Source organism: Lissotriton helveticus, chromosome 6 (genome assembly GCF_964261635.1).
Source record: "Lissotriton helveticus chromosome 6, aLisHel1.1, whole genome shotgun sequence".
In the NCBI taxonomy this organism is placed as follows: domain Eukaryota; kingdom Metazoa; phylum Chordata; class Amphibia; order Caudata; family Salamandridae; genus Lissotriton; species Lissotriton helveticus.
In genome coordinates this window covers 1,495,750,381-1,495,776,694 of record NC_136067.1, presented here as the reverse complement: position 1 = coordinate 1,495,776,694, position 26,314 = coordinate 1,495,750,381, and the positions used below count along the sequence as shown (strand labels likewise).

The window sequence follows — 26,314 nt, the reverse complement described above, 5'->3', positions numbered from 1 at the left end:
GCTTGTGTATTTGAAATACGCCAAAAGTTGGCAGCCTGTGCCGCCACTCTCTTGCCCCCTGCCTCCAGCACTTTGGACTCCTTGTCAGGGGGAGGAGCTTCACCCGTTGTTTGGGAGTTGGCCCGTTTTCTGGCATTTGCGACCACAAGAGAGTCCAGAGGCAACTGTCCCCGAATGTATGTAGGGTCTGCAGGTGCTGGCCTGTACTTCTTTTCGATACGTGGATTGACCACTCTCGCCCTGGTAGGTTCTTTAAAGATGTCAGCTGCATGCTTGAGGACTCCCTTGAGCATAGGCAGCGTTTTCACAGTTCTTTCAGAGACTGAAAAAGTGTCAAAGAGAAAATCCTCTTCCACCGGGTCAGCATGCATGTCTACATCATGATTAGCAGCTGCCCTCTCGATGAGTGCATGAAAACCTGCAGAATCCTCTGTTGGGGATGCACGTGCACTGAAAGGCTGTGGGTCTTGCCCCACACCTTGGGTGCCTTGGTCACCAATGTCATCATATGCATCTGTGTGTGCATCTGGTTCATTTACTGGGAAGGTGTATTGGTCCTCCTCATTGTAACCCTCACCATCAGAATGGTCTGGTGAGGGAGTAGGGCTTCTTCTTGGAGGAGGCTGGATAGGCTCTATGAGGTTAGAAGCGTCCAGAGGAACTTTTTTCTTCTTTAGTGGGATAACATAGGAGTCTAGAGGCTCTGATGTGATCCTTCTTTTGTATATTGTCAATTTGCCTGTGTTGGCGTCGATGAAGTGCTCAGAATCGTCCTCGGATCCGAGTTCTCGACTTGAAGGTACCCCTGCCGTAGAAGAATCCGCCTTCTTTGGCGTCTATTTTGTAGAAAAAGCCTTCGGAGCCTCTTTCGGCGGCAGAAGGAAGAGAAGCTTGCTTTTAGGCTTGGCCGGAGCATCCTTCGGCGTCTGAGGCGACGGTAACGGAGCCGACGTAGCAGCGGCCTTTTCCCTGATCCTCTGCAGCGAAGCGGCGATGGGAGACGCTTCATCCACAGTGGCCTTTGGCGCTGACTAGGACGTCTTGACCTTCCCCTCGGATCCGACGTGATGGTGGCCCTTCTGAGGTTTGGGCGCCGATGCCGTTGACGCCGACCCAGAGTCCTTGGACCGATGCGCAGACGTGCCAGCAGTGGATCCGTGCGCTTGAGTCGGTTCCGTATCCACTACACTGCCGGCCTTGGCGTGCTTGGACGGTGTCGCAGCGGTTGATCCGTGCCGACCACCCTTTTTAGAGGATCCCTCCTCCTGCGCCGATTTCCTTCCAGCGGAATCGATCGACTTCTTCGGCTTCTGCGGACCGGAGCCCGACGGAGCCGATGCGGCAGCGGGTGCAGTATGTTTCTGTGGGCCGGCCGCCATTTTAGGGACGCTCGAGTCCATAAGTTTCGGTTTCGTTTTCGGGTCGGCCATTTTAGGTGTAGTCGACACCGCAGGTTTCGGTTTCGGTTTCGATCCGGCTTGCCCAGCAAGTACGTCCGTGGCCGGGCCTGATGGCGGGGCCGTGGCTTGCGGCACTGGGTCTTGGGTAAGGCCACTTGGCGATCCCGTGACCCGATCTTGATCTTCGAAACCTTCGGGGCATAGCTCGTCTCCAGAGCTATCTGCCGCGGCCCCATAAATCTCTTCGACGTCCCCTACCTCGTCGACGTATTGAAGGTCTTGACCCGCGACTCCGTCGTCGTCCTCCGGATCCGCCTCGACCTCCGTTTCGGGTGGGGAGATTTGGAGAAGATGACCCTGTTTATCTTCTTCCTGGTCGCCGAAGATGTTTTCTGGATCGGGGGCCGCTTGTCTGGCCTCCAGGCGCACCGCGCGCCGAAGCTTGAGAGTCTTTTTCGACCTGAATTGAGCGCAAGCCTTACACTTGCCGTCGTCATGGTCCGGTGAAAGGCATTTGTTACAGACCGGGTGGAGGTCTATATGTGGGTACTTGGACCCACAGAGCGGACAGTACTTAAACGGACTCCGCTCCATGCTGGAAAGTTGTAGTCGTGTCGCGATGAGAAGGCCTCGATGTTCGAAGAGTGTAGACTTCGTTGAATCCGACTTCAAGAGTTGGAAGAACCCGAGACCGTGCGCGAACAATACCGACGCTAGAAAATACAAGGCCTTTTGGCCTGAAAAAGTTAGTTTTTCTCGGTTCCGACAAAGAGAAGTCGGGACCACATCCGAACCCAATGGCGGAAAAAAACAATCTGGGGATGGAGCCGATGCCCATGCGCACTGTAGTCCAGGGGAGGAGCCACCTATCTCAGGATACTTCGAAGACTCTTCCAGGACAACAATGTGCGATCATCCGGACCCAACACTAGGCGGCGATCTAATGCTAAGATATGAATTTAGCAGCCCACATGCCTCGAACCTCCCATTACGGTTTGAAACATGTAGACCCACCACATATAATCCAGATACACTTGGTCATAATTAAACCTATTACTGTATCTACACATAGATTTTAATATTGTCCAGTAGTCTTAAAGAATAAAGTTTTTTCCAACATAAGTCATACCAGGACAATTTTTAACACACCCACTCTTTTCTCTACATTCATCACTCACATACCAGCTCCACTGTATTTCAGGTGTTGTAGCACACCTTGATGGCACTCGGCCATCGAGGGGTGGCCCCGATGATGAAGCATGTCACCGACCAGGTCGGTGAGTGAGGGGTTACTAAAAAACAAAGAAGGACTCTCTTCTTTTTGAAACCGAATCATCCCGCCGAAATGGCTCTGCTGAGCTTTTTTTCTGGTGGTACTCCTTCTTTTTGTTAATTTAGATACCTAACCCAGGGGACCAGGAGTATTCTTCCGTCCACTAAGGTGGATTAAATCCCTACACTCTCTCCTTTGTTCATACTATATTTATTAATAACAACACCTCTGAACTCTTTATGAGGTCAGAGGGCTAAGCACATGACAATCTCTTACGAAAAATACGACAAGTTGCACAAAATTACAAGGGTGCCCTAGGGGCACGACAAACCATATACTAAGTAAGTGGAATGTGAAAGTCGATAAAAGGAATGGAGCTGTCCAGAGGCTGTAGGATCGATGGGACCACGCTACACTAACTTCAGGTAAGTAATGGGAGGCCCACGGAACGCGTGTGCAGAGTGTGAACTCACACGCGAGATGCGTAACAATGTCTATGGACAGTAAAGTTCAAGTTAAAGGTGAGTACGTACAATCCTGACTAGTTAGGACAACAACGACTGTGGAACTGGACACTAGGACAGTTAGACTACCCTTGAGCACCGAAATGCTCTCGTTACCTCACCCACGGGCTGCGGGTGCATAGGTGTCAAAGTGTGTCGGGTTCTCGCTTTGAAGTCAATGGAGCCTGAAAGAAAAGATGCTGCAGGCGACCAGGAGGAAGATGTCCGGTGCGATCCAAGGGTGGATCGGTGAAGAAGAGGACCTGAAAGCAGAGGGGACAGTGTTCAAAGTCACTAGCCAGTGACCGGTGTGGAACCAGGAAGGAACCAGGTGCTGTGGTCGCGATCAGGTGAAGAGTGGACGCTTGACTCTGCAGCCACGTGGACCAGGAGGCGTCTTCGATGACCAGGATGGAGGCACGAGCTGTCCCACACAGGCTCTCGCTGTCGGCGGTGTCGGATCCGGGATTGGAGTCAACAGGCCTTGGCAAAGACAACCCACGCGGTGAAGGGAAAAGACGTCTGGTGCGGACTAGGAGTGTCCGGGGTGCCCCTCTTTTGGAAGGGAGCAAGGGACAGTCTGGAGCAACCAGACCAGCAGCAAAGTTTCGAAGGTTCGTCGTCTAGGAGGCCACTAGCCAGCCGGCAAGTGACCAGACAACACGTCGAGCAGCAAACAAGCAGAAGGGCCCCACGCAGATCTCGTGGATGCTGGAGGGCTGATCTTCGGTGTAGGGGCTGCTCGGGGCTGGGGCTTCTCAGTCCCCAAAGCACTTGGTCGAGTTTACCTCGGGAGTCGTGCTGGAAGCGAAGTGCAGTTTCTTTCAAGATGGCCGGTCCCACGTGTCTCGTCGCACCCACGGATCTCAGCTGTGCTGCAGATGTAGGTTGAGGTCGGAGAGGTCTGGGAATCCGGGTCTCGTCGGGCTCTGAAGTCTGGATCCTGGAAGGAAGACGACAAAGGGAAGCCGCTGGACGCTTGATGGTGCCTGCAGTTGCAGGGTGGACACTCCTTGCCCACAAGGGAGATTTCTTCAGTCTTCTGTGGAGCAGAATGTCGAAGTCCAGAGTTTCTTCTTGTAGAGTAGTTCAGGATTAATCTAATTTGGAATGGGACCAGCTCCTACCTTTATCCTGCTAAAGGGGGCTGCACTACTGACTAGGTCCCTCCCCTGGGTGGGACCAGGAATGGGGGTGGTTACACCCCCTATCCTTTGTCCGGTTTCGCGCCAGAGCTGGGGCCGGGATGCCCCAGCAACTGGTTTGAAACGGTGTATGCACAGGACACCTTGTGTGCCCCAGGCATGTCTCATTCCTTTCAGGCCTATCCTCCCCAATACACAAAATCCTGTCTGGGGTGGTGCTAGCACCTCCCAAGGTAGGAAACCCTTTGTCCAAGCCATCCTCGCTGGAAGAACTCCCAGCAGCAGGAGGTCAGACTTGTGTCTGTGGTGGCAGCATCCATTTTGTGATGCCAAGGATCGAGTTAACTTTAACCGGGGTTCACAGTTACATACATGTCGTGTCCCTCTAGAAGGGTGGAATGCTACCCCCGTCGCCAGAATTGGCGAGGGGGTAGTATTCCAAATCGTATGACACCTTACTCGACATGTTTTGATAATGTTATACCAAAGTTAGCATTTAACCGCAAGGTTGATAATGCACTTAAGAGTACATGGTATAGCGTTATCATGGAACAGCTATTAGGACTTGGTTCTGCAAGCTGCAAACGGGCTCAGCTCATGCCAGAGCACCATCTCACATAATTCCAAGCACTCTGCCTTCAGGATTGATAAGGCCTTCCATAGGAGTGACTGATAGGAATATATGTGTCCATTTTAGGGTTAGATATAGGTATACTATATCTATAGCAAAGGGTGTTTACACCACCTTGCCCCAGCTGTCATGCAGCCAGTTGTGTCAGTTTTAGATGGCCAGCCAGGGGTGGCATAATACATGCTTCAGTCCCTGGTAGGCCCTGGGTACACCTATGCCCTGGATACCCAAGGTATACTGTACAGGGACTGATAAGGTGGCCCAGTACCAATTGGTAAATGCACCTAAAGTACATTGTTGTCAATTTAGAGAGAGAACAGCTAGGCTGTGGGTCTGATTAGCAGGCCCACAGCCAGGGAAAGTCGTAAACCAGTGAAGCAAAAAGCAAAAATCTGGTGTGACCATAGGATTGCAGACCCCACTCTCCTACAATCACCCCTTGCTTAGGTATAGTATTACTATATCTACCATTACATATAGACACACAGTAACCTATAAGTCACTCCCATGGCAGGCCTTAACAATCCTGGAGGAAGAGTGCTTGGTTATGTGTGAGATGGTGCTCTAGCAAGAGCTGAGCCTGTCTGCAGCTTACGGAACCATGTCCTTATAGCTGTTCTATGATATTGCCATACCATATACTTTTAAGTGCATTATAATCCTCGCGGTTAATTGCTAACTTTGGTTTGGCTTTATCTTAACATGTCGTGTAAGGTGTCATACGCTTTGGAATACTACCCCTTCGCCAATTCTGGCGACGGGGGTAGCATTCCACCCTTCTAGAGGAAGAAGACATGTTAGTTCTGACTATCCCGGTTAAAGTTAACCCGAGCCCCAGCGTCACAAAATGGATGCTGCTGCCGCAGACACAAGTCTGACCTCCTGCTGCTGGGAGTCCTTCCAGTGAGGGAGGCCTGGACAATAGGTTTCCTGCCTGGAGAGGTGCGAGCACTACCCCAGACAGGATTTTGTGTATTGGGACAGGGAGGGCTGAATAGAATGAGACATGCCTGGGGAACACTAGGTGCTCCATGCATACCACAGTTCAAACCGGTTGCCGGGGCACTCCAGCCCCAGCTATGGCACGAAACTGCACAAAGGAAAGGGGGTGTAACCACCCCCCTTCCTGGTCCCACCCGTAGGAGGGACCTAGTGATTAACCCAGCCCCCTTTAGTAGTATAAAGATAGGAGCTGACCCAGGAGACTTTAGATTTGATCCTGAACTGAAACTTGAAACGAAACTCTGGACCCTGCGACATTCAACCGACTTGAAGACTGAAGAATCTGACCACCCTGGGAAACCAGGCACCATCCAGCAACTCGACGGCTTGCTTTGTCCCAGTTCCCGCCGGAACTCGAGTGCAGAGCTTGACAAGGCCTCGACTCCAGGACTCCTCTGACCCCACTGCACGACTCCAGCACAGCTGAGCCCCGTGGAAGGCGTCGGAATCCGTGGAACCAGGCAACTTGGAAAGTATTCAACTTGCTACCAGCGCGGCTCCTGAGGCATCCTCGAAGCTGTGCACTGGGGACTGAGATACCCCGACACCGAGCTCCACCTGCACCGAAGACCTGCCCTCCACACTCCACGAGATCTGCGTGGGGCCCTTCTGCTTGTGTTCTGCTAGACGCGTTGTCCCGGTTGCTGGCCAGTTGGCTAGTAGCCCTGTGACGACGACTCCTTTGAAAATCCATCGTTGGTCTGGTTGCTCCAGACTGGCACTTGCTTCCCCGAAGAGGTGAAGTACCTCAGACCCTCCTGGTCTGCACCAGAAGCTCCTTGTGTATCCTGTGTGGGTTGCCTTTGCTTAGGCTTGTTGGCTCCGATCTTGAAGCCGACCCCTCCATCTGCGGGAACATTCGTGGGACAGCTCCTCTCCAGCACCTGGTCGTCCTCGACACCTCTGCAACGACAAGCTTCACATCTGCACCCGATTGCTCCTCGACGACGTCTGGTTCCTCCCTGGTTCCACCCGGTCACTGGCTAGTGACCTAGACTCTGTCCCCTCTGCTTTCAGGTCCTCTTCATCCTAGATCCACCCTTAGATCCACCCGGACATCTTCCTCCTGGTCGCCTGCAGCATCTTCTTCCAAGGCTCCATAGGAATCAACGGGAAAACCAGACACACTTTGACACCTATGCACCCGCAGCCCGTGGGTGAGGTAACGAGAGTACTTCGGTGCTCCTGTAGGGATTGACTATCCTAGTGTCTAGTTTTGTTAGTTGTACATTCCTAGTTAGACCGGAAGTGTCCTAAATCTTCGATTACTTACCTTTTAAGTTCCTATTAACTCTCGCGTGAGTGTACTGACGCTGCACGCGCCGCCTGTGGGCCTCCTACTTCTAACCTAAGGGTCAGATAGTGTAGCCCCAGCCATTCCCTAGGCCCTAGGCCTCTTCCTTTCCAAAGTCGTGGTTCTTATACCACTTACTTAGTATATGGTTTTACGCGCTCCTAGGGCCTAACTGTAAATTGTGCTATTTAAAGTATCTCTAAGTGTAACTTGAGTTCAGAGGAGTGTGTTAGTGAATAAATACATATATATTTTATATATATCCTGTGTGGTGTCCTTTCATTTGATATTCAAGGGGTTACATATGGTAAAACAGCTGGCTTTACACACCCTCAAGAGTCTTTTAGCCTAAGACTGTTCTGTCCACGCTACCACTAGGATAGCTGGTCTATAGGGTTGACTTACAACCTCACCATAAGGGTTGTTTGGACTGGTGCAAGGTGATCACTAGAACTAGTGAGTACCATATACCAGGCCAACTTCTCACAATCAGTATTTGGTTGGGCAATTTGGTCCAGAGAATTGTTATCAGAATCTACTACAAATAAAGCATATGGTGTGTTGTCCCTTCCATGAGGCAAAAGAAGTGTGTCAGAGTCTGATGGAACACCAAAAGGCTATGGCCCAATTGGTTCGGGCATGACCTTGGTCGAGGTGGTGCCAACTTAAGAGTCGGAGAGCACAATAGGCTCTGCTTTGTCGTCCTGTGTTGGCACCTGTTAGAACTGGGATTTCCAGTTGGCTGAGGCTTGCGCCAAAGCCAGGCAGAAACCACCACTCTAGTCAGGGCAAGGGAGTTACACGCCAAAGATAACCCCTGCTCACCCTCTAGGCAACGTGGCGCGAGCAGTAAGGCTTATCCCGGAGGCAATGTGAGTTAAGTGTTTGCGCATGCACCCCCAGCAACAACCCCCAAGGCCCACCACAAAGGAAACTCCACACAAGGTTATATATAAAAATAGCCTTTGTATTATACCAAATACATTAGATAAAAACACATACTTTACAATGTGCCAACAGGCACGGGCAGAATTTACAGGGGACGTATGTACAGGACAGGGCCACATGGACCACTGCCAGGAATAAGCACATTTAGAACTAGAATACTTGTAGGAATTAGCACTTAGGACATAGAACAATAATAACTGTAACACAATATAGAAAATCGAGCACACAACCAGTAACCACTGGTGAGAGGTAAGTACCACCTACGCAACCCTAACCACCGTAGGAAAATATTACGCAGGGAACCAGGACCTCACTAGCAACACCTGTACTAGGAAGAACAACCACCTAAGTGTCACTATACCTTTAGGGGTATATGCACAAGAACACATTACACATGATGCATCACAACATTCAGAGGTGTAGGGAAAAACACATGAGGCATAAAAACACATTTAGAGGTGCAGCAAAGAACAATTGCGCAGAAATCACATAGGCCTCAACCTGTGACTGTCTCAAATGTCAGGGAGCCTAAACGGAGCAGCTGCCCACTAAGTGCTGGACAGCTGTAGAGATGATGTGGCCAACACGGTGGAGACTCGCAGGCTCTGGCCAAAGCACTCGTGTCCCTGTGTGCCTCGTGGGCTCGAGAGCAAGCTGCCCCACTCTTGGGACGGGCAATGACAATCTACCCCGATATGCCCCCTCTCCCTCTCAGCACTAGGGAGACTCGTGGGAGCGGCCCGTTGCCAAGCGGGTCCGCTCTAGATCATAGGAACAGCCCCCGCACTCACAGGACTCGCGGGCCTCCTCTGGGGAACCTCTTTCCACGGCGGCCGCACGGGGCTGGGAGTCTGCGAGGGCAGGCACCAGCAACGTGCCTCCAGCCCCCACCTCCGCTTCTCTTTTCCCGGCTCCTCTTCTCGGGCTGCGGGGGCGGGACTTCCGGCCCCTTCTTCCAGGGCCGCACTGCTATTGGCAGGCCAGCTAGCTGCTTCCGGGTCGCCGTGGGCAGTACAGCGGCCCGAGGGGATGCTCTCTTTGTCGGTGGCAATCCGGGGTAGGCTCCCGGTTTAAAGGGACAATTAACGTGGGGTGAGCACCCGTTAAGTAAAATAACAAAAGAACATGGCAATGAGCGGGGTGGGCACCCGCGCCGATCCATAGCGCAAAAGGCTGGCGAAATGCAGGGTGGGCACCTGGGCCAGCAAACAAGGGCAGGGGGATCCCCACGCCGGGGAATCCCTCGTGAGAGGCGAGAGCAGCTCCGGGCTGCAAACAAAAGTAGGAGTGCCCCCAACATTCAGGAAATAGCGCTCCTAAGCGCTTTTTAGAGGCAGAGCCCCAGCCAAAGTCCTTCAGGAGGTGGGGGGGGGCGGCAGGGCTGGGCCCAGGTGCCAGCTCACAGGGTCCTCCTAGGCAGGGAGGCAATCCCCAGTGGCAGTCCTCCTGGCGCCCTGCAGCAGCAGCAGGACCCCCTCCAAATTAGGATCAGGAAAAGAACCCATTCATGGGGACACAGCCCCTTTTTATACACCATAATCCTTTGTCTGTGTGCAGGGTGGGGGAAAAACCAGTCGCAGCTGGTTTTGGAGCACTGTGATGTACTCAGCCCCCCTTCCTATACACTGGCCAGGCTAGGGTCATCAGTCGCACCACAGGAGGTGGAGCCAGCATTGTGTGGGAAAAGCCCAGCCCTATTCAGGTCCCAGGTGCACCCCTCCCTCACATCAGCATGCTAATCTTAACACTCACCACCGGAGCAGACCCATCCTGACTCCTGGAGCCAGGCTCACCAGCCAGCTCCAGCCAATCATACGCCAGACACAAATTACACAAACATGCCAACTTCTAGAAGTGGCACTTCCACACTAGACACATTCATGCCGCACACATCATTGCGCAGCATTCAATCTCAAGAGTCCGCACATACCAAACTCGAGCCTGCACACCCCACGCATCAGGAACTACCAGGGACACATACATTCTCCATGCATTCCTATGGGAGTGCAGGCCAACCTCACTACACGCACGCACTTTACCCTGGGACACAGTGGTAAAGTGCGCAGAAACCAAAAATCACTACCACCAATTCACATTCAAAAGCAAAAAGTTTAGGGGTGAACCTGCCAGAAGGGCCAATTCCAAGAGCACCGATGCTCCATTATCAGCTGTGGTTTGTGGCACAAAGGATCAAAGTCGTCATCGAAGCCTGAATAGAGCCTGTGATGGCCTAAAAGGCCCATCTGGTGCAGAGGGTGGACCCGCCAGTCGAGTCTCCGATTGAGACCCTCCCTGTTCTAAGGGCTCTTGGGGCATGCCAGAGGGAGCTGGTAACAAGCCAAATAAGCAGAGCATGGATTCCTGAAACTCCTGGTTTGGGTGTGGTATCACCGATGGACCTAGAAATTCTGGATGGCTCAGAACAAGGGTTGCAATCCGGAACTAATGGGATTGGGTTCTGAAACATGATAGAGAGGCACACTGATGCCCTTGCCCCTTCTCTGGAGTTCAAGAATGGCAAGAAAGGGCCAAGTTCTGCTTGGACTTATGCTTCTTCTTTGACTTTCAGGAAGACTAAGTATGATGAAGATTGGAAACGGGTCATGGCGTGGAGACTTCAGATGCTTGGTGATATAGAGTTTGGGCTTTGCATTCCAGGGCGGCCTGCAGGCCTAGGAGTCGTATTCTAAACCCAGGCCCCACAGATAAATCTGGCTGGGATCTTTCATAAATATTTGCTTGTGTGAGTCCCTACAAGGTTTACACCCTGTTGTTTTAGCGAGGTGACATTTTCCCTAGCACCCTGGAATTTTAGGAAACTTTTGGGAAAACTCAGTCTCAAAGAGACCAGAGGTAGCTTCAGACCGGTGTTTGATGGCACAGAAAGAAAGAAAATAATGTCAGCATGCACGTGTGGCACGTATAAGGGACTCGGCACGTCACTTCCAGAGTGGCACAACATCGGCGAGGAGCCCCATGACGCCACTTACCAGCGTCTAGTAGTAGTGGTAAAGATTTGCTGGATCCAGTCTGATGTCTGTGGAGTATTAAAAAAGTGAGGAATCTGCGGTAAGAAATATCTGTCAGAGGTGGATATTATGCCAGAAGCAACACTACCTAGTAAGAAGCAAAGGAACACATCAAGCAGAACATAGCACATATATCAAATGTAGCATATATTTTTTTGGCAGTGGGAATCACAATACTCAAAATGAGCACAACCCACTAAAAAGCAATTTATGCAACATTTCACTAAAGTACTCCGATACACCAGCGCAGATACATCCAACATAAAATTGATGTACTATGTAGGTGTGTTCACAACACTAACAATCTTGTGATGCTATGGATATATCTATAACAGACCCAACTCATTACACCAATTCAAGACAATCCAGATAGACTTTAGATATCACAGTTTCTCCAACAATACTCACTTCCACCAATTTCCTCACTCACATTCTTTAAGCCAGGCAACGTAAATACTAAATAACCAGAGGGCATCCAGTAAATTTGTTAAGAAATTAGGCACTACTCAGCGAGCACTTTAACTTACTGGCATGTCTGATTATGCAAAGTATGAGAGAAAAAGAAAGAATACTGAGGACACTGTTGATGATAAAGCTTCACAAACCAAATCAAATCACAGACGGCAAAACAATCCTCAAAATCAAACTTGGACTGTGTAGCGCTGCAACAACATATTCATGGCGGAATGCAGGTTCTGATGCAAAACGTGACTGAAGTGTACTAGGTCCCTGCCACCCATCAGGTTCCCAGTAACAATGCTCTTTCCCTAAAAACTGTACCTGTCCTTTCCACAATTGGCATCCTTTTAGCTCGCATATAAGTCCCCTGTAAAAGGTACCCCTGGTACCAAGGTCCTTTTAGTTATAGAGGGTCCTTAAGGCTGTAGCACAAATTGTGCCACACTAAGGGACCCCATATCAATCACATGCACTCTGCCATTGCAGCCTGCGTGTCTTGGCGCAGACAAAACCGAAGAGTCTACATGGCACACATCCCTGTGTGCCATGCCCACGGACACTGCACGAGATCTAGGTAAGACACCCCTTTGGCAGGCTTTAGCCCTAAGGTAGGGTGCACTATATCTCCTGTGAGGGCATATCTGCATAAGCAGATATGCCCCTGCAATATACTTGTCAATTCCTAGATATTGTAAGTGACAAGGGAAGCCATAGTAAGTACAGTGGCTGGACACTCATCATTACAAGTTCCCCAGCTCCATGATGGCTTCACTGAAATATGGGATGTTTGGTACCAAACATCTCAGTATAATAAACCTGCACTGATTCCAGTGTCAGATTTATTAAAAATTGCACACTGAGGAAACCTTAGAGGGGTCCCCTGAAACCTACCAATCCTTAGTGTGGTCACCAACTGGGCTGAGCCAGCCTGCTACCATAAGTGTCACGACCTCATGGGGAGAGTGCCTGCGTGCTCCGAGGTCGAGAACAATGCTTTACACCTCCCCCTGGTCAGGAAGATCTATTCGTGGCGGGAGTTTTAAAGGCCTTATCACCTTTGTAATGCGATCCCAGCATCTCCTGTTAGAGGAAGCAGGCCCCCTTCCTGTCCTCACCCCCCCCCTTTGCCGACTCCATCCCTCAGGTGCTGGACGGAAGGTGACGTACACTTTTCAATGCCCACCATCTTGAATATGGTGGGACTCATCCAATCAGGGCCATGTCTATGTCCCCCTTCCCCAGGAGGTGGGCATGATAGAGGGTGTAGACACCCCAAGTAAGTGGCCCATTGGCCCCTACCTGTCACTCCCTTGAAATTCCCTTAAATCTAGTATTCAGGTGGCCTCCGCAGACCCTGAATTTCAGTTCCTGATGACCCAAGACGAGCCAGACACTTCAGCTCCACACCAGCAGAGAACTACTGACTTGACTTCAGCCCTACCAGCCTGTCTGAAGCACTCAACGATCCTGCATCAAAAGACTCCTCGTCCTGCAGCCCAGCGACCTCCGGAAACTAGGGAGGATTGCTTGCCTTCGATAAAGATAAAGATTTCCTGGGAACAGTGTACCTGTTCACAAAGCAACCATCTCCAAAGTAGACTCGGTGACCTGAAGGACCGCAAAGCGTATCCCCGTTCTACCTCTGCACCAGCGCCTCCGGCTCGAGTTCAAATGGCACACTGGTTCCAGCACGGTTCCTCAGCAACTCCAGAGTGCGAATCCACCATTCGCTTACCTCTCCTGGACTTTTCGATGTTGCCTGCAGCCTCTGCATGGAGACCTCCCCTCAACCGCTGCTTGATCCAGTAAGCTGTTCCCGACAATAAAAGGCACCTGCACCCGCCTGTCCTGGGCTTTGGTGTAGAAGACAAAAGGTGTCCTTACATCCCGAGCATCGCAACTTACCTCTGCAGCTGTTGGTTTCCTTCGATCGTACTCCTGGCCTGAGCCTGCAGCCCTTGTTCGATTTGTCTGTTCTCCATTGCCTTGAATTGGGCACCCGCTGTTGTGTTGGCACCCTGCACCGAGCTGCTCTTGTGCCGATGGTGGTGTACTGTTGGTGCTGCTTTGGGCCCCTCCAGTGCCTGCTTCAACACCAGGAGACTTGCTCCCCAAGCCGCTGCTTCTTACTTGTAAGCACCCTCGGTCAGATAGCCCCAAACCCACTGATTTGTAGTAGGCGACCAACCTCGTACTTGCTCCCTGCACCCGGCCGCTGGTGGTGTACTGCGAGTGCTGAACTGAACTTTACCCAATGCTGACCTTAACTTTCGAAGACTGATGACTGGGAGAAAGCGAGAAACATCACCTACCTGTATCCGGCCATATCGGGACACGAACGCCGCCACCAGCCAAGAGTCAATCCCTCCATTGCATCGTGCCGCCGCCCCGGGACCACAACTCCCGGAAGCCTCATCGGCGGCGCGCACCTCTGACCTCGCGCCAGCGCCCGGAGGCGCTTTAAATCGGCGCTGAGGTCGGCGGAGCTCGGGGGAGAAAGCGAGAAGCATCACCTACCTGTATCCGGCCATATCGGGGACACGAACGCCGCCACTGGCCAAGAGTCAATCCCTCCATTGCATCGCGCCTCCGCCCCGGGACCACAACTCCCGGAAGCCTCAGCGGCGGCACGCACCTCTGACCTCGCGCCAGCGCCCGGAGGCGCTTTAAATCGGCGCTGAGGTCGGCGGAGCTCGGGGAGAAAGCGAGAAGCATCACCACCCGTATCCTGCCATATTGGGAACACGAACGCCGCCACCGGCCAAGAGTCAATCCCTCCATTGCATCGCGCCGCCGCCCCGGGACCACAACTCACGGAAGCCTCAGCGGCGGCGCGCACCTCTGACCTCGCGCCAGCGCCCGGAGGCGCTCTCAATCGGCGCTGAGGTCCGCTTCGCGGGACGCGAGCGGAACGCCGGGCGAAGCCCGGGCAAAGGGCCGGCCCTCTGAGGCCCTCAGAGGCCTAAGGAGACTGGACTGGGCCACCCCCGTTGACTTCGACTTGATGACCAGGACTATTTTCGGTGCATACTAGTAAGCAATTAACAAACAAAACACTTGCTATATAGCTGCTTGTGACTTGGCTCCTTACTTTTGTTTGCGTAACGCCAGCACTACAGCATTGCAAACATCATGACTTCACATGTCTCTAAGGGGAAACCAACAGGGGCAAACAGAGGCACGCTAGATGATTTTATTATAAAGGTGTCCTCTGGAATTGATAAGGAAATCTCCCTAGCTGAGGGACGAGCTGAGCGGCGACGCTCTATTGAGCTTATTAAAAATAAACGCTCGTCTTTGGGCTTGATACAGCTAGCAACTTCGCCACTCACTACAATTCGTACCGAAATCGAGGGTCCTTATAGTTCGAATAATGATAGTATTCCACTACTTTTTCGAGAGGGAATTTCCCCATTCAATATAAATAATGTAAATAGTGAGATGAACTCTAATGTCTCTGTGTCTCTTTTGACACCAGAGGCAAAAGTCCCTAAAGGTATACTTCAACCAATAGTGGAGATTTCGCCAATAGTGAAGATTGTTCAAAGGGAAAATTTTACAAGCATACCCGACAACCAGGCCCCCCTCCAAAAAAGAGGAGAAAGAGGAAAAGTGGTCAACAAAAAAGTAAGAACACTCGACCTGAGACTGGCACTCCTAATAATCGTACCCTAAATCCAATAATGATACCTGCCATAATCACTCCCCCATATTGCCCAGTGGAAAAAGCATCCTGTAATGACTTACTGAGTGGTATTGAACACTTATTAAGAGCTTTTACACTACCACTCATTGAGAGACTAAAAAAAATGGAACTCCAGCTGGGGACATTGGAACAAAGAATTGGGGGAAACGGGGTTGTAACTAAGGATATACCAAAGCCTACATTAGTACCCTTAAATCCTCCTGCCCTAAAGGAAGCTAAACTCAATAGTCAAATTAAATCAAAACCTCTGAACCCGCTGCCTTCTAAAACATCAGGTCAAAATATTAAAAGCAGGGGTAAAGAGAGTCAGATTGGAGGGAAACCTAATACCTTGGCAAAAGTACAAAACTTGAAAGACCCCCAAAATGCTGAAAGGGTAGTGATGACCAAAAGGTATAGAGTGGAACTGCCACCTGAAGCAGTCCCACTCGTAGTGGTTCTCACGGGAGTCCCCCCATTAGAGGAGGGTAAGAGAGAAGATTACCATCAGTTAAAAAAAAGAGCTATGTTTTGGCTAAGACAAAACCGCCCGCTCCCCGCTAACTTAAATGGTGAAATTTTAAATGTAAGGCATCTCCCTTGGCTTGGTCATAGAAAAAAAGATCTAACGGGCGACATTATTGTAATTAATTTTAGAGATCGTAGGGCAGTCAGTTATATTTTAAATTGGCCCCTAGAGAATAGTACCAACGGCATTACATCCCGTGAACTGACTTATTTTTATCCCAGACCTGAAATGGCACCGACTAACAATTCTAGGATCTCAGCTCGATATCACGACAATGGCTTTCTACCTGTCTATAACCGCTATGCACCCTTAGCAGGCATGGATGGAGTAGACTGACTTTCCCCGTTAGACAAGGAATGGGGAAATAGGGAACAACTACATCACTCTTCAGACCCTAGGGAAAATTCAGAGTATCACCCAATACATAACTTGGGTGAAACGGAGAAATACCCGGACCAATTAAAAGACGATGATGTTTTAATAAAGAATAATGGCATCGTTTCAGCCCCACATATGCAACTGTGTAAACCAATGTCAACATTACCAGTAGAAGCCAAGTCGAATAACATCTGTGATTTAAAAATACTTAGTTGGAATGTGGCAGGATTGGAACCTAGATTGACGGATAAAGATTGGGTCGAATTAATCTCAGGTTATGACATAATAATGTTTCAAGAAACTTGGGCGCCCTATGATTTGAATGTTACTGGGTTTCACTGTTATAATACAGCGGCTCGTAAATCAAATTTTGGCCGTGCTGTTGGAGGGCTATTTGTTAGCTTTAGCATTTTGGCTGGGGGGAAACATAGGACTATCAACACAGGGAACCCCAACTTCCAAGCTATTGAATATACACGGCATGTTCCTTTTGTCTTGATAAACTTGTATAATAATGATTTTATTTCGACCCCAAACAGGAATTTCCTAGCGCTTACTAAATGGTGATTTCAACGCCCAGTTATCAAATAATAATTGGCAAGAAAAACAAGGGAATGGGTATCTGGTAAACCAAAGGGGACAAGAATTGCAAAGTTTGTTAGATGAGCATATTTTGACAAATATAATGGATTCTACAGCAAGTGCCTACGCACAGAGGTCGAGTTAGCACCTCTAATATTGATTTCATCTTTGTCTCCCCTGGTATGGCAGATCGCATAATAGCAACAGATGTCTTAGCTACAGACTTCGGGGATCAAAATCCCGTAACTGTAACTATGAGGCTAGACCCCCGACCTGTCTTCTGTGTGACACAAGGAGCAAGAGATAGAAGTGTAACCACAGACAAAATAAGGCTAAAATGGAAAGGGATAGACAAATCTGGAATCACAAAGTCGTTGCTCAAGGAAGAAGAGACTTCAATTGATGGTTGCTTAGATTCTACTGCTGATGGCCAGGTTATTATTTCTTGCTTTAGTAAAATATGCTCGACAGTTAGAACCTTGTTATCTGTACCAGTAGGCCGGGGCCCAAAAGAACCTAGGTGGTTTGATGACAACTGTTCTGTGGCGAATAGGAACTTACGTAAGGCCCTTACAGAGATTCCCAGAATTAAGGCGAACGTGAGTGCAGCAAGGAAAACTTATAAATTAGCTGTAGAGAAACAGAGAGCCACACTTCTGGGCGAACGCTGGGAGTCCCTGGCTGTAACCGCGGAAGGGAAGTTAAGCAAACTATTTTGGCCCGCAGTTAAAGAACTTCGAAATATGGGCCAACAACTTACCCCGATTAGCTATACCATTTCCAGCGAGATTTTGGGAATGCCACTTCTCTAAAATCTATGCCTCTCCACTGAATAGTGAGGAGATAAATGATTCTGAGGCATTTAAAAACCTAAATTTCAATTTGGGAGAAGTGGAAGAAGCTATCGACCAGAGTTTGGGAAATAAAGCCCCTGGCCCAGACGGGTTACCCATAGACCTTATTAAATGGCAACCGGGTCTATGGGCTTCTATACTGGTGAATGTCTTTGATAGTCTTCCTAAAACCAAAATGCCGGAAACCTGGGGTACCAGTATAATAGTTCCCATTCATAAGAAAGGAGACAGGTCTGACCCCATGAATTATAGGCCCATTTCATTGTTAGATAATTCCCTAAAAATGTTGGGGCGTGTTATCTATAACAGGCTCACTACATGGTTAGAAGACAGTGGGATCCTGTCCCCATGCCAACTAGGATTTAGAAATAGGGTTGGTACAGTTGAACAATGCCTCAACTTGAAACTAATTATTGATAAATATAATATTGCACGGTCGGTTCCCATTTATTTAGCATTTATGGACCTATCTTCAGCTTTTGATTTTGTTAATAGGTCCAAACTTTGGTCTATTTTATTGGAGTATGGTCTGGATGCTGCCCTGGTTCACTTTTTAGCTTTTTTACATACAGATTCAAAATCCAGAGTGAGAATAGGTATGGGTGGGGAATTATCAGGAATAATTAATATAGGTAGAGGAGTTAGGCAGTGGTGCGTTTTAGCACCCTTGCTCTTCATAATCTATATTAATGGCCTGAGTAAGTGTCTTGGTAAATCAACCCCTGACGTCCCGCTAATAAATGGCAAACCGGTACCTGCTCTTCTGTATGCAGACGATGCAGTGTTATTGGGACGTACACCTAACTCACTCCGTACTCTGGTTCTAAATTTTATAGATTTTATGGATAAATTGGATTTGAGGGTAAATTTTAAAAAATCTTTTATATTGTCCTGTGGGCCAGGTAAGCGGCAGATGAACTCCATACAGGTTGGAGAAGGAAAACTTATTGGAACTCATAACTTTCCATATTTGGGAGTAACCTTTGCTGCGAATGGCTCGTGGACTGGGCATTTGGCCCAGGCCACGGGCAAATTCTCAAAGGCCACTAACTCAATTTTAAGTATTCCAAGACCAAAGAGGTATGATGCAATTAAAGCGATTGTAAAAAATGTTAAATTACAGTGTGTCCCGGTAGCGACCTACGGGGCAGAAGTATGGGGCATTGGGAAAAGTACCACTATCCAGCAAATAGAGAACAGGTTCTGTAGGAAATTGCTAAGGGTCCACATTTATTCATCTAATTTTATCACACATAGCGAATTAAACCTTCCATTTGTATCAGATTTTGTTAATACCCGCCCAGCTTTATTTTGGCACTCGGTTTGGACGAACCAGTCAGCAAAACTTACACAGGAGATAATAACTGACTGTTTAAACTGCGAAAGAGGGAGGAAGATCCCGTGGCTTCAATATGTGCATACTAGCCTGGAGGAAGTAGGTTTGAGAAATATCTTTGTTAACCCAACTGAAGCTAGTAATATTAAGAAATCTGATTTAAAAGAAGCACTGAGAGCACTTTATTTACAGAAAAGGCTGAAGATTGAATCAGGGAAAAATACAGTCGCTAAGTATCTGAAATCTGTGTCGCCTAAATGTACTTTGGCATTGTATTTAACATTACCACTGACTAGCTGGGAAAGAAGTCTATTATTTCGTCTAAGGGCTGGCACTGTGAGTTAGCAGTCAAAATTAGCTGCCCTTGTGATGGACAAAGCATACAAAACGATTTGCACTTTCTCTTTTGTTGTAAATTTTATGTGAAATACACTAAATGGTTACTAATTCCGTTTTTTTAAAAACACAGACCAATTACCTTGGAACAATCCTATCAGGCACTGATAAATTTAGATAATGAAGAAATAATTTGCCGTATCGGTACCTTTTTAAAAATTGCTGTTGGGGCGCGCAAAATGATGGAAAATGTTTAAACTGTAATTTAACCTGTACTTTTTAAAATTGTATTTTATGGAATATGCATTATAATATGTACTTTTTTTAATTGAAAAATTCGAATAAAGATTCTTTGAATTGAATGATCTTGTAAGTCGATGGTATCCCTATGTATGCTGAATGTTTTCTTCCTCCCATAGGCTAACACTGCAAAGTCTGAAAATTGCACTAAGCATCCATTTTTAAACTGAAAATAATTTTTACTAAAAAACGTATTTACCTATGAGGAAAATCTGTGAGTCTGCAAAATAAATATAACCAAGTATAATTTCTATAAATTAGTCTTGGATTTAGTCATTGAGTGTATGTCGTTTATTGGCACTGTATATACAACAAATGCCTAACACTACACTTTGATAAGCCCAACTGCTCGCCCACACTACCTCAAAAGAGAGCATTAGTATTACCTACTTTAGCCTCGGCAAAGACTCTGGAGATCAACTAGACTTTCTGCACACTATACCTCTTTTTGGTATAGTATATAGAGAGCCAGCTTCCTACACCAATGCATTTTGGTCTTACACGTTCCACTATTTTTACACGTCAATTTTTGATGGTCAAATACAATTTGCTCCACATTAACCTTTATCCACTTTCACCAAATTGTTGCAGGAGAGAAGACTTTGACCTACTATAAAAATTCCTCTACATTTGTGCCCACAAGTCATTCACTTCAGCCATTTATCTTAAATATTACAGGCATTTCAAAATAAAAATAAGAAAGTGTTATACCTCAAGTAATTCTGATGAAACATCAAACTTGAACTCCTTGATACCTTCATTCTCCATATCCACTCTTTTATAAAACAGCATGTATGCACTGTGTGTCTAAGAAATACAAAATAAGTTCTCATGTTTGACTTGCAGTATTAAAGGCACAGGGCAGTAAAAAAAAAAAAGCACACACGCGCACACACACACACACACACACAGGTATGGTCTTAACACAATAAATAAAGATACCTTTTCAAAAGAAAAGTCCATAAATTTGTCAGTGACAGAATCGTAGGTCTTCGTCTGAAAAAGAAGAATTAAGTTAGTATTCCTGGATACTTTAACATAGTGGCTCTTATTTTGGATCCTGTTGATCCCCTCACAATCAATACTGTAATCTGGGGAGCCCCAATTAATCCTTATTGTAATCTCAGGACCCCTTCTGAGTCATTATTGGAAATTATTGAACCCAGCCTACGCATTTTCGATGATTTGAACCACAAAACGATACACAAAAATAATAATTTTAAAGGGATCCATACTTCTATTCTGTTTGATTAACTTGCACTGCTCCCAGGAATCAGTCTGAGGATACCAACTTTACTATTAGCCTCCAATTTAAAATTCCTTCATATTTACCCAATGTTCTAGAATGTTCAACATTACATTTAGCTTCTTTATTTATATGCACATTGTAAGCAACTGCCTCTTTTTGTATGTTCACCCCCCACTTTTTCAACTGATGCTGCTGGTTATCCGACTCTGAGAGTACACTGAGGCCTGCTAACCAGACCTCAGTGCCAGTGCCCTGAAAATAAAGTGTATGTTGAATTGGTTTCACCCAATCGGAAATGGCTAACTTACCTGTAAGTCCATAGTAAATGTCACTCTGTTACCCATGGCATACATGTTAGAGGGGTAACCCAGGGCTTGCAGCACCGATTGTGCCACCCTGGAGGTCAACCAAGTAATTACAAAAAGGGGGTGGTGATGGACAGAGTATCTGAGTTAATCAGAACACTCCTACCCAGTCAACAGATCAGGGCTTGATCCATCACCGTTTTTTAGCTCACTGCACCATCCCAGTTCAGAACCTGGCTATATGCAAATTAGTCTGTCCCTGGCCCAGTGCATCATGGGAACAGGGCAGACCAAACTACCAAGCCAATTCTTCACTGGAAAGGAAACAAGCTTCCGGGGACCGGTTTCTGGCATTACAGCCGTCTTCGGCCCGGCTTCAACCAAGTAAAACAAGTCCCCCAGACCGCCACTGCAGACTGGTAGAGCAGTTGTATACTGATTGCCCGACTTTGCCACTTCCCCTGTCATGCGTGTAAGTCACCCCTCTGGCAGGCTTACCGAACGACACAGACAGGACATATGCTTTACATGTCCTGGCAGTAAGACACGCAAAAGTACTGTTTTACTGTGAAAAGACTTGGTTCCCCAATTGGGAATGCAGGGTTACACACTGACCCCTCAGCTGTGCTAACTTCTGAATGGTGCGATCAAAGCGGGCACTCTAAGGTATCAAACAACTTGTTTCATTAAGCCGACTTGTCACTCAAGTTGAAATTAATTCAACTTGTTGCAGTATGAAGCTTTAGCAAAGCTGCAACTTTGCCATCTTTAAAACTCCTGTGAATCCTGGGCACACATGGGGCCTGCTCCACAAGACCGCTTTCTGGCCTCCTGGAGAGACATGCTACCAAGTCAGAAGAAGGGGAACAATGAGGGATTGAAGGCCAGCGAGGTGTCACCTCCCTCTTGTAGGAAGCCACTTGGGTGCTTTGGAGTTAGCCCCAAAAGGTATACTTCAAAGGTGAAGCCGCCTTTAAAGGGCAGATGTTTAGCACCAGGGGAGAGGTCTGCCAATTGTTGGGGAAAACAGTCTGGCACGGGAAGCAGAAAGAGGAAACCAGGGGCCAAACCAGTTTTCCAAGGGGCATGTAGCCCTGAGGTAGTCGCACCCAGTGGGTTGGCTACCGAGGTCTGTACACCTGGAGAAGAGTCTTGCAATGTTGGGAGTGGACAGCACAGTGCATCCTGGGATAACCAGATGCCACAATCCACAGCAAGTGGCCTCCAGGTGGGAGGGAACCTGGTAGCCCATTGGCTACCACCCACATCCTGCACTAGGGGCACTTTCCAAGCATAAAGAGGGCACTCCTGGCACCCAGACCTCAGATCATGACCGACTCTGAGGAAGGACCAAATAAGGACCAAAGAAGGACTGGCCTGCTGCACCGAGGGACGAGCAAAAAGAGGCTGCACCGACTAGGTCTGCACATGGTGGCTAGCAAAGAGAATGGACAGTGCCTTAGGTGTCCTGCTCAGAGAGAAGTCGTTTCCAGAGTCCAGTCAAGCCAAGAGAACTCCAAGGGCCTACGGACTGGCCTCCTGTTTGCAGCACAGAGACGCAATAGTTGAAAAAGCCTGCTAGGGAAAGTTGGTAGCCTAAAGTCTTCAAGCCGCTACCACTGCTGTTGTGTAGCACAGAGGACCAAGACCCGACACACAGCGTTGCACCGGAGTTTGCTGAGCCCAGGAGTGCTGTGGGAGAGTTGCGGAGAAACTCAGAAGGAAAGGTATGGACCTCGGAAGGATTGGCCTGCAACATCGACAACGGACAACTGATGGTCCAATGCGGACTGGACTTTGGCCAGACCGGAGGAGACTTCGTGGGACGTTGAGTCTGGAAACAGGACCTCATCATCATCATCATCTTTGTGGACCGGGAATTCCTCAAGGAAGACCCTCGCCGAAAGCATAGCATCCACAGCTTCAGTGGAGCATCTTCAACATCCTCCATCCTGTGCATCAGGACCACTCCTTGGGAATACATTGCAATTCAGATAAAGTGCCTCCACCTGTGAAAGTAACTACTCTTGAGGAGCTTGATGGTCCCCCTGACTAGCTCCCTGCAGCAGTTTGTCACCCCAAGTACTTCTAACCAACCACAGTGACACCTAAGTTTTCCTTGAAAAGGTTTCTAAATGTCCAATTCATTGACTTTGCCAAGGCTTGTTCGTGATTGAGTGAAATTGCACTGATTTATTATTTCTTTAAAAATCTATATCTTTGGAACACTCCAATAGATCTTTTTTGTTCTATTGTTCAAATTCTTATAAAAATAAGTTTAGTTTTATAAATTATGTCAGATTTCTTGACTGTTGTGTCAATTTCTTCTTCAATTGTTTAAATACTTAACATTTGTACCTCTGTTCAAGCTTTGTTTCTTAGTGCTGCAGCTACCCACGGATGGGCGGAGGGTTTTTCAGATGTAACCTACTGGACCTGAAGGGGTTGGTAAGTGTATCACAAGGTAAGGTGGTTCAACTACTCAATTTCCTCACATACATTATTAATCTGTTAATATGAATTCATCTTTTAAGTTGTCGTGGGTAACCCCTGAGTGTGCTTAGCAGACCTCCAGAGGAACTCAGGCAACAGGTTAAGAACTTTGGTCTAACAAATTTGTCGAACTTGAATGCACTCGATACAACTTCATGAAGCATGCAAGAGTGTTTTTATTAATTAGAAAATAATGTTTATGTACATGTGTTTAAGTTAGTTTAACTAGGCCTCAAATTTAATTTACTGGGCCTCAGCCTGCTTGACCTGCCATCCATTTAAAAGTTGCTTAAGAAAATGTGACTTTAAAAGTTGCATGAACAAGTTTGGTATGTGCACGTTTCTCTTCTCTGCTTTTCTTTTTCATGAAATAGGATTCATTTTACGGTGTTTTTTTCTTGTACTGAATAAAAAGTATTAATATGTGCTCCTCGAGAAGTAAGCCATGTACGGGGAGATGTGCCGCAGAAGTAACATTATTTTCAAGGCCTGCTGCTGCCCAGGACACAAATGTACTTTATTCATATCTAAATTGTTTGGTTTGCTTCAATTATACAATGTAATTTCCACTGTTTGTAAGGTAAACGATGAATAACTTAATTATCTTCAGTAACGTCTTTTCTAGAAGAGACTAACTGCAGATTCTTCCCCGTTCGATTATCTCCTGGTGCAAGACTGGATAGAGAAACTTTTACATAGCAATTTCTTCAAGCACGAATAGTGGCATAGTGCAGCAAAGAATTATGTCATGCCGTTCCATCCCTTGCTGGTATGATGTCAGGACCAGTACAGACAGACCACCTGCACACACTGGCGTCAGGTTCTTTCTGTACTCCTTCCATGCCAATGGACATGTAGCCTCAACAAACCAGTGATATACAGCGTGCAGAATGTAACTATTGGAATCTTATTGGCTATGTCCTGTATGAGTCCATTCTACAAAACGTGGAGGTGGGAGGGCAGATGACGAATCTGCAGCTAGATAGCCTCTACCAGAAAGGTGTAGGAAAGCACCACTTTTTGACATGGTCACCCCCACCTTTTGCTCACTGGTACTGGGAACCCCCTGTACCAGGGCAGGGGTACTAAAGAGGGTACCTATGGGCTTCAGCATGTATTATGCCACCAAAAGGGACCCACATACAAACTGCATGTAGACTGCCATTGCAAGTCTCTCAGAAAACACAACATTGCCCACTCCCTGTGTCAAATACCAACAGGGCCGGACTGGCCATAGCGGGCACCGGGCAATCCCCCGGTGCACCGCACAGGTGGGTGCCGGTTTTGGGCCTCTGGGGGCCGTTTTTGTTACAGGGCCGTTTTTGCAGCATCGGCCCTGTACCAAAATCGGCCGAAAACCGGCCCGGCAAAGAGCTCGGCAGCACCTCCAGCCCCCACCCCAGTGGGGAGGGGGGCCGGCCGAGCACTTTGCCAGGGCCGGTTGTGGTTCCCAGTCCGGCCCTGAATACCAAAGTACACTGCATGTACTATCTTTAAGTCACCCCTACAGAAGGACTTAGAGACGTTAGGCAGGAAGCATTATATATTGCATGTGAAAGCCTATTTGCCGGAGCAGATGTGCCCCTGTGATGTCTAATTTGTTTGCTAGACATTACAAGTGATCAGGAAGCCATTTCGAAGATATGTACTGGGACACTCCTCATTACGAGTTACCCAGCTAAAAAATGGCTTCACTAAAAACATTGCTATTTGGCTTCAAACATCATGCCTTAATAAATCCGTACTGATGCCAGTAGCGGATTTATGAAAACATGCACCAAGAGGGTACATTAGAGGTCCCTCCATATCCCTCCTAGTCCCATAGGGCCAGATGTAGGTGGCTAAATACCGGTCTGTAACGCCGAAAATCGGTAAATTTCAGCGTTACAGACCGGTATTCAGCCATGTGCGATGTAGGTATTACCAAATGCCATCAGTAATAAGGAATCGTAAAAAATAAGGGAAACCAGTTATCGATTCCTTATTTACCGATCGGCAGACAGCGAAACACCAAAATACTGAATCAGTAAATAAAGAAATCGGTAACAAATGGCAAATGCAATGTACATAAAATCGGTAATACCGAATTTGTTAAAAATCGGTATTTAAAAATCGGTAATTACCACTGACCCAAAGCAGGTGGTAATCAGGTGCACTGCATAAAAACAGGCCCAAAAAGAAAGAGTGTGAACACAATGGCGACCCTCTATGTTATAGCAAGGCGGCTACGTTTGCGAGCAGCAAGACTGACGGTCTGGAGACGGGAAGAGCGTGTGTACAGACTGCGTGTCACACTGTTCCAAATGACTGAGGCAGAAATACATGAGAGGTACAGGTTACACCCACAAACCATCCTAGACCTGATACCAACGATTACTGAATTGGTGAATCTCTCACTTATTTCAGGCATTGTCCCTAAGGAGTGGAAGCGAGCTCTTGTCAGACCTATAAGGAAAAACACCGCCATACCTTGGTCTGACCTAACTAACCTAAGACCTATTTCCCTATTACCATTCTTAGGGAAAGTTATAGAAAAGCATGTGAATCGCCACCTATCCGGACATATCGAACTTGCCAATGCTC

The 26,314-nt window shown here is 47.8% G+C and overlaps 1 protein-coding gene across 2 annotated transcripts in view; it reads right to left on the bottom strand.

Annotated features, from left to right (window-relative positions):
• Positions 1–26,314, bottom strand: part of USP34 (ubiquitin specific peptidase 34) — a 2,681,755-nt gene that overhangs the window by 1,153,673 nt on the left and 1,501,768 nt on the right. For both annotated transcript variants that reach the window (XM_078649291.1, XM_078649292.1), the window contains exons 51-52: positions 20,627–20,680; positions 20,396–20,491 (exon numbers count right to left, since the gene is read on the bottom strand). In XM_078649291.1, the coding sequence (XP_078505417.1) occupies positions 20,396–20,491; positions 20,627–20,680 (150 nt within the window). The remainder of the gene's footprint in view (positions 1–20,395; positions 20,492–20,626; positions 20,681–26,314) is intronic.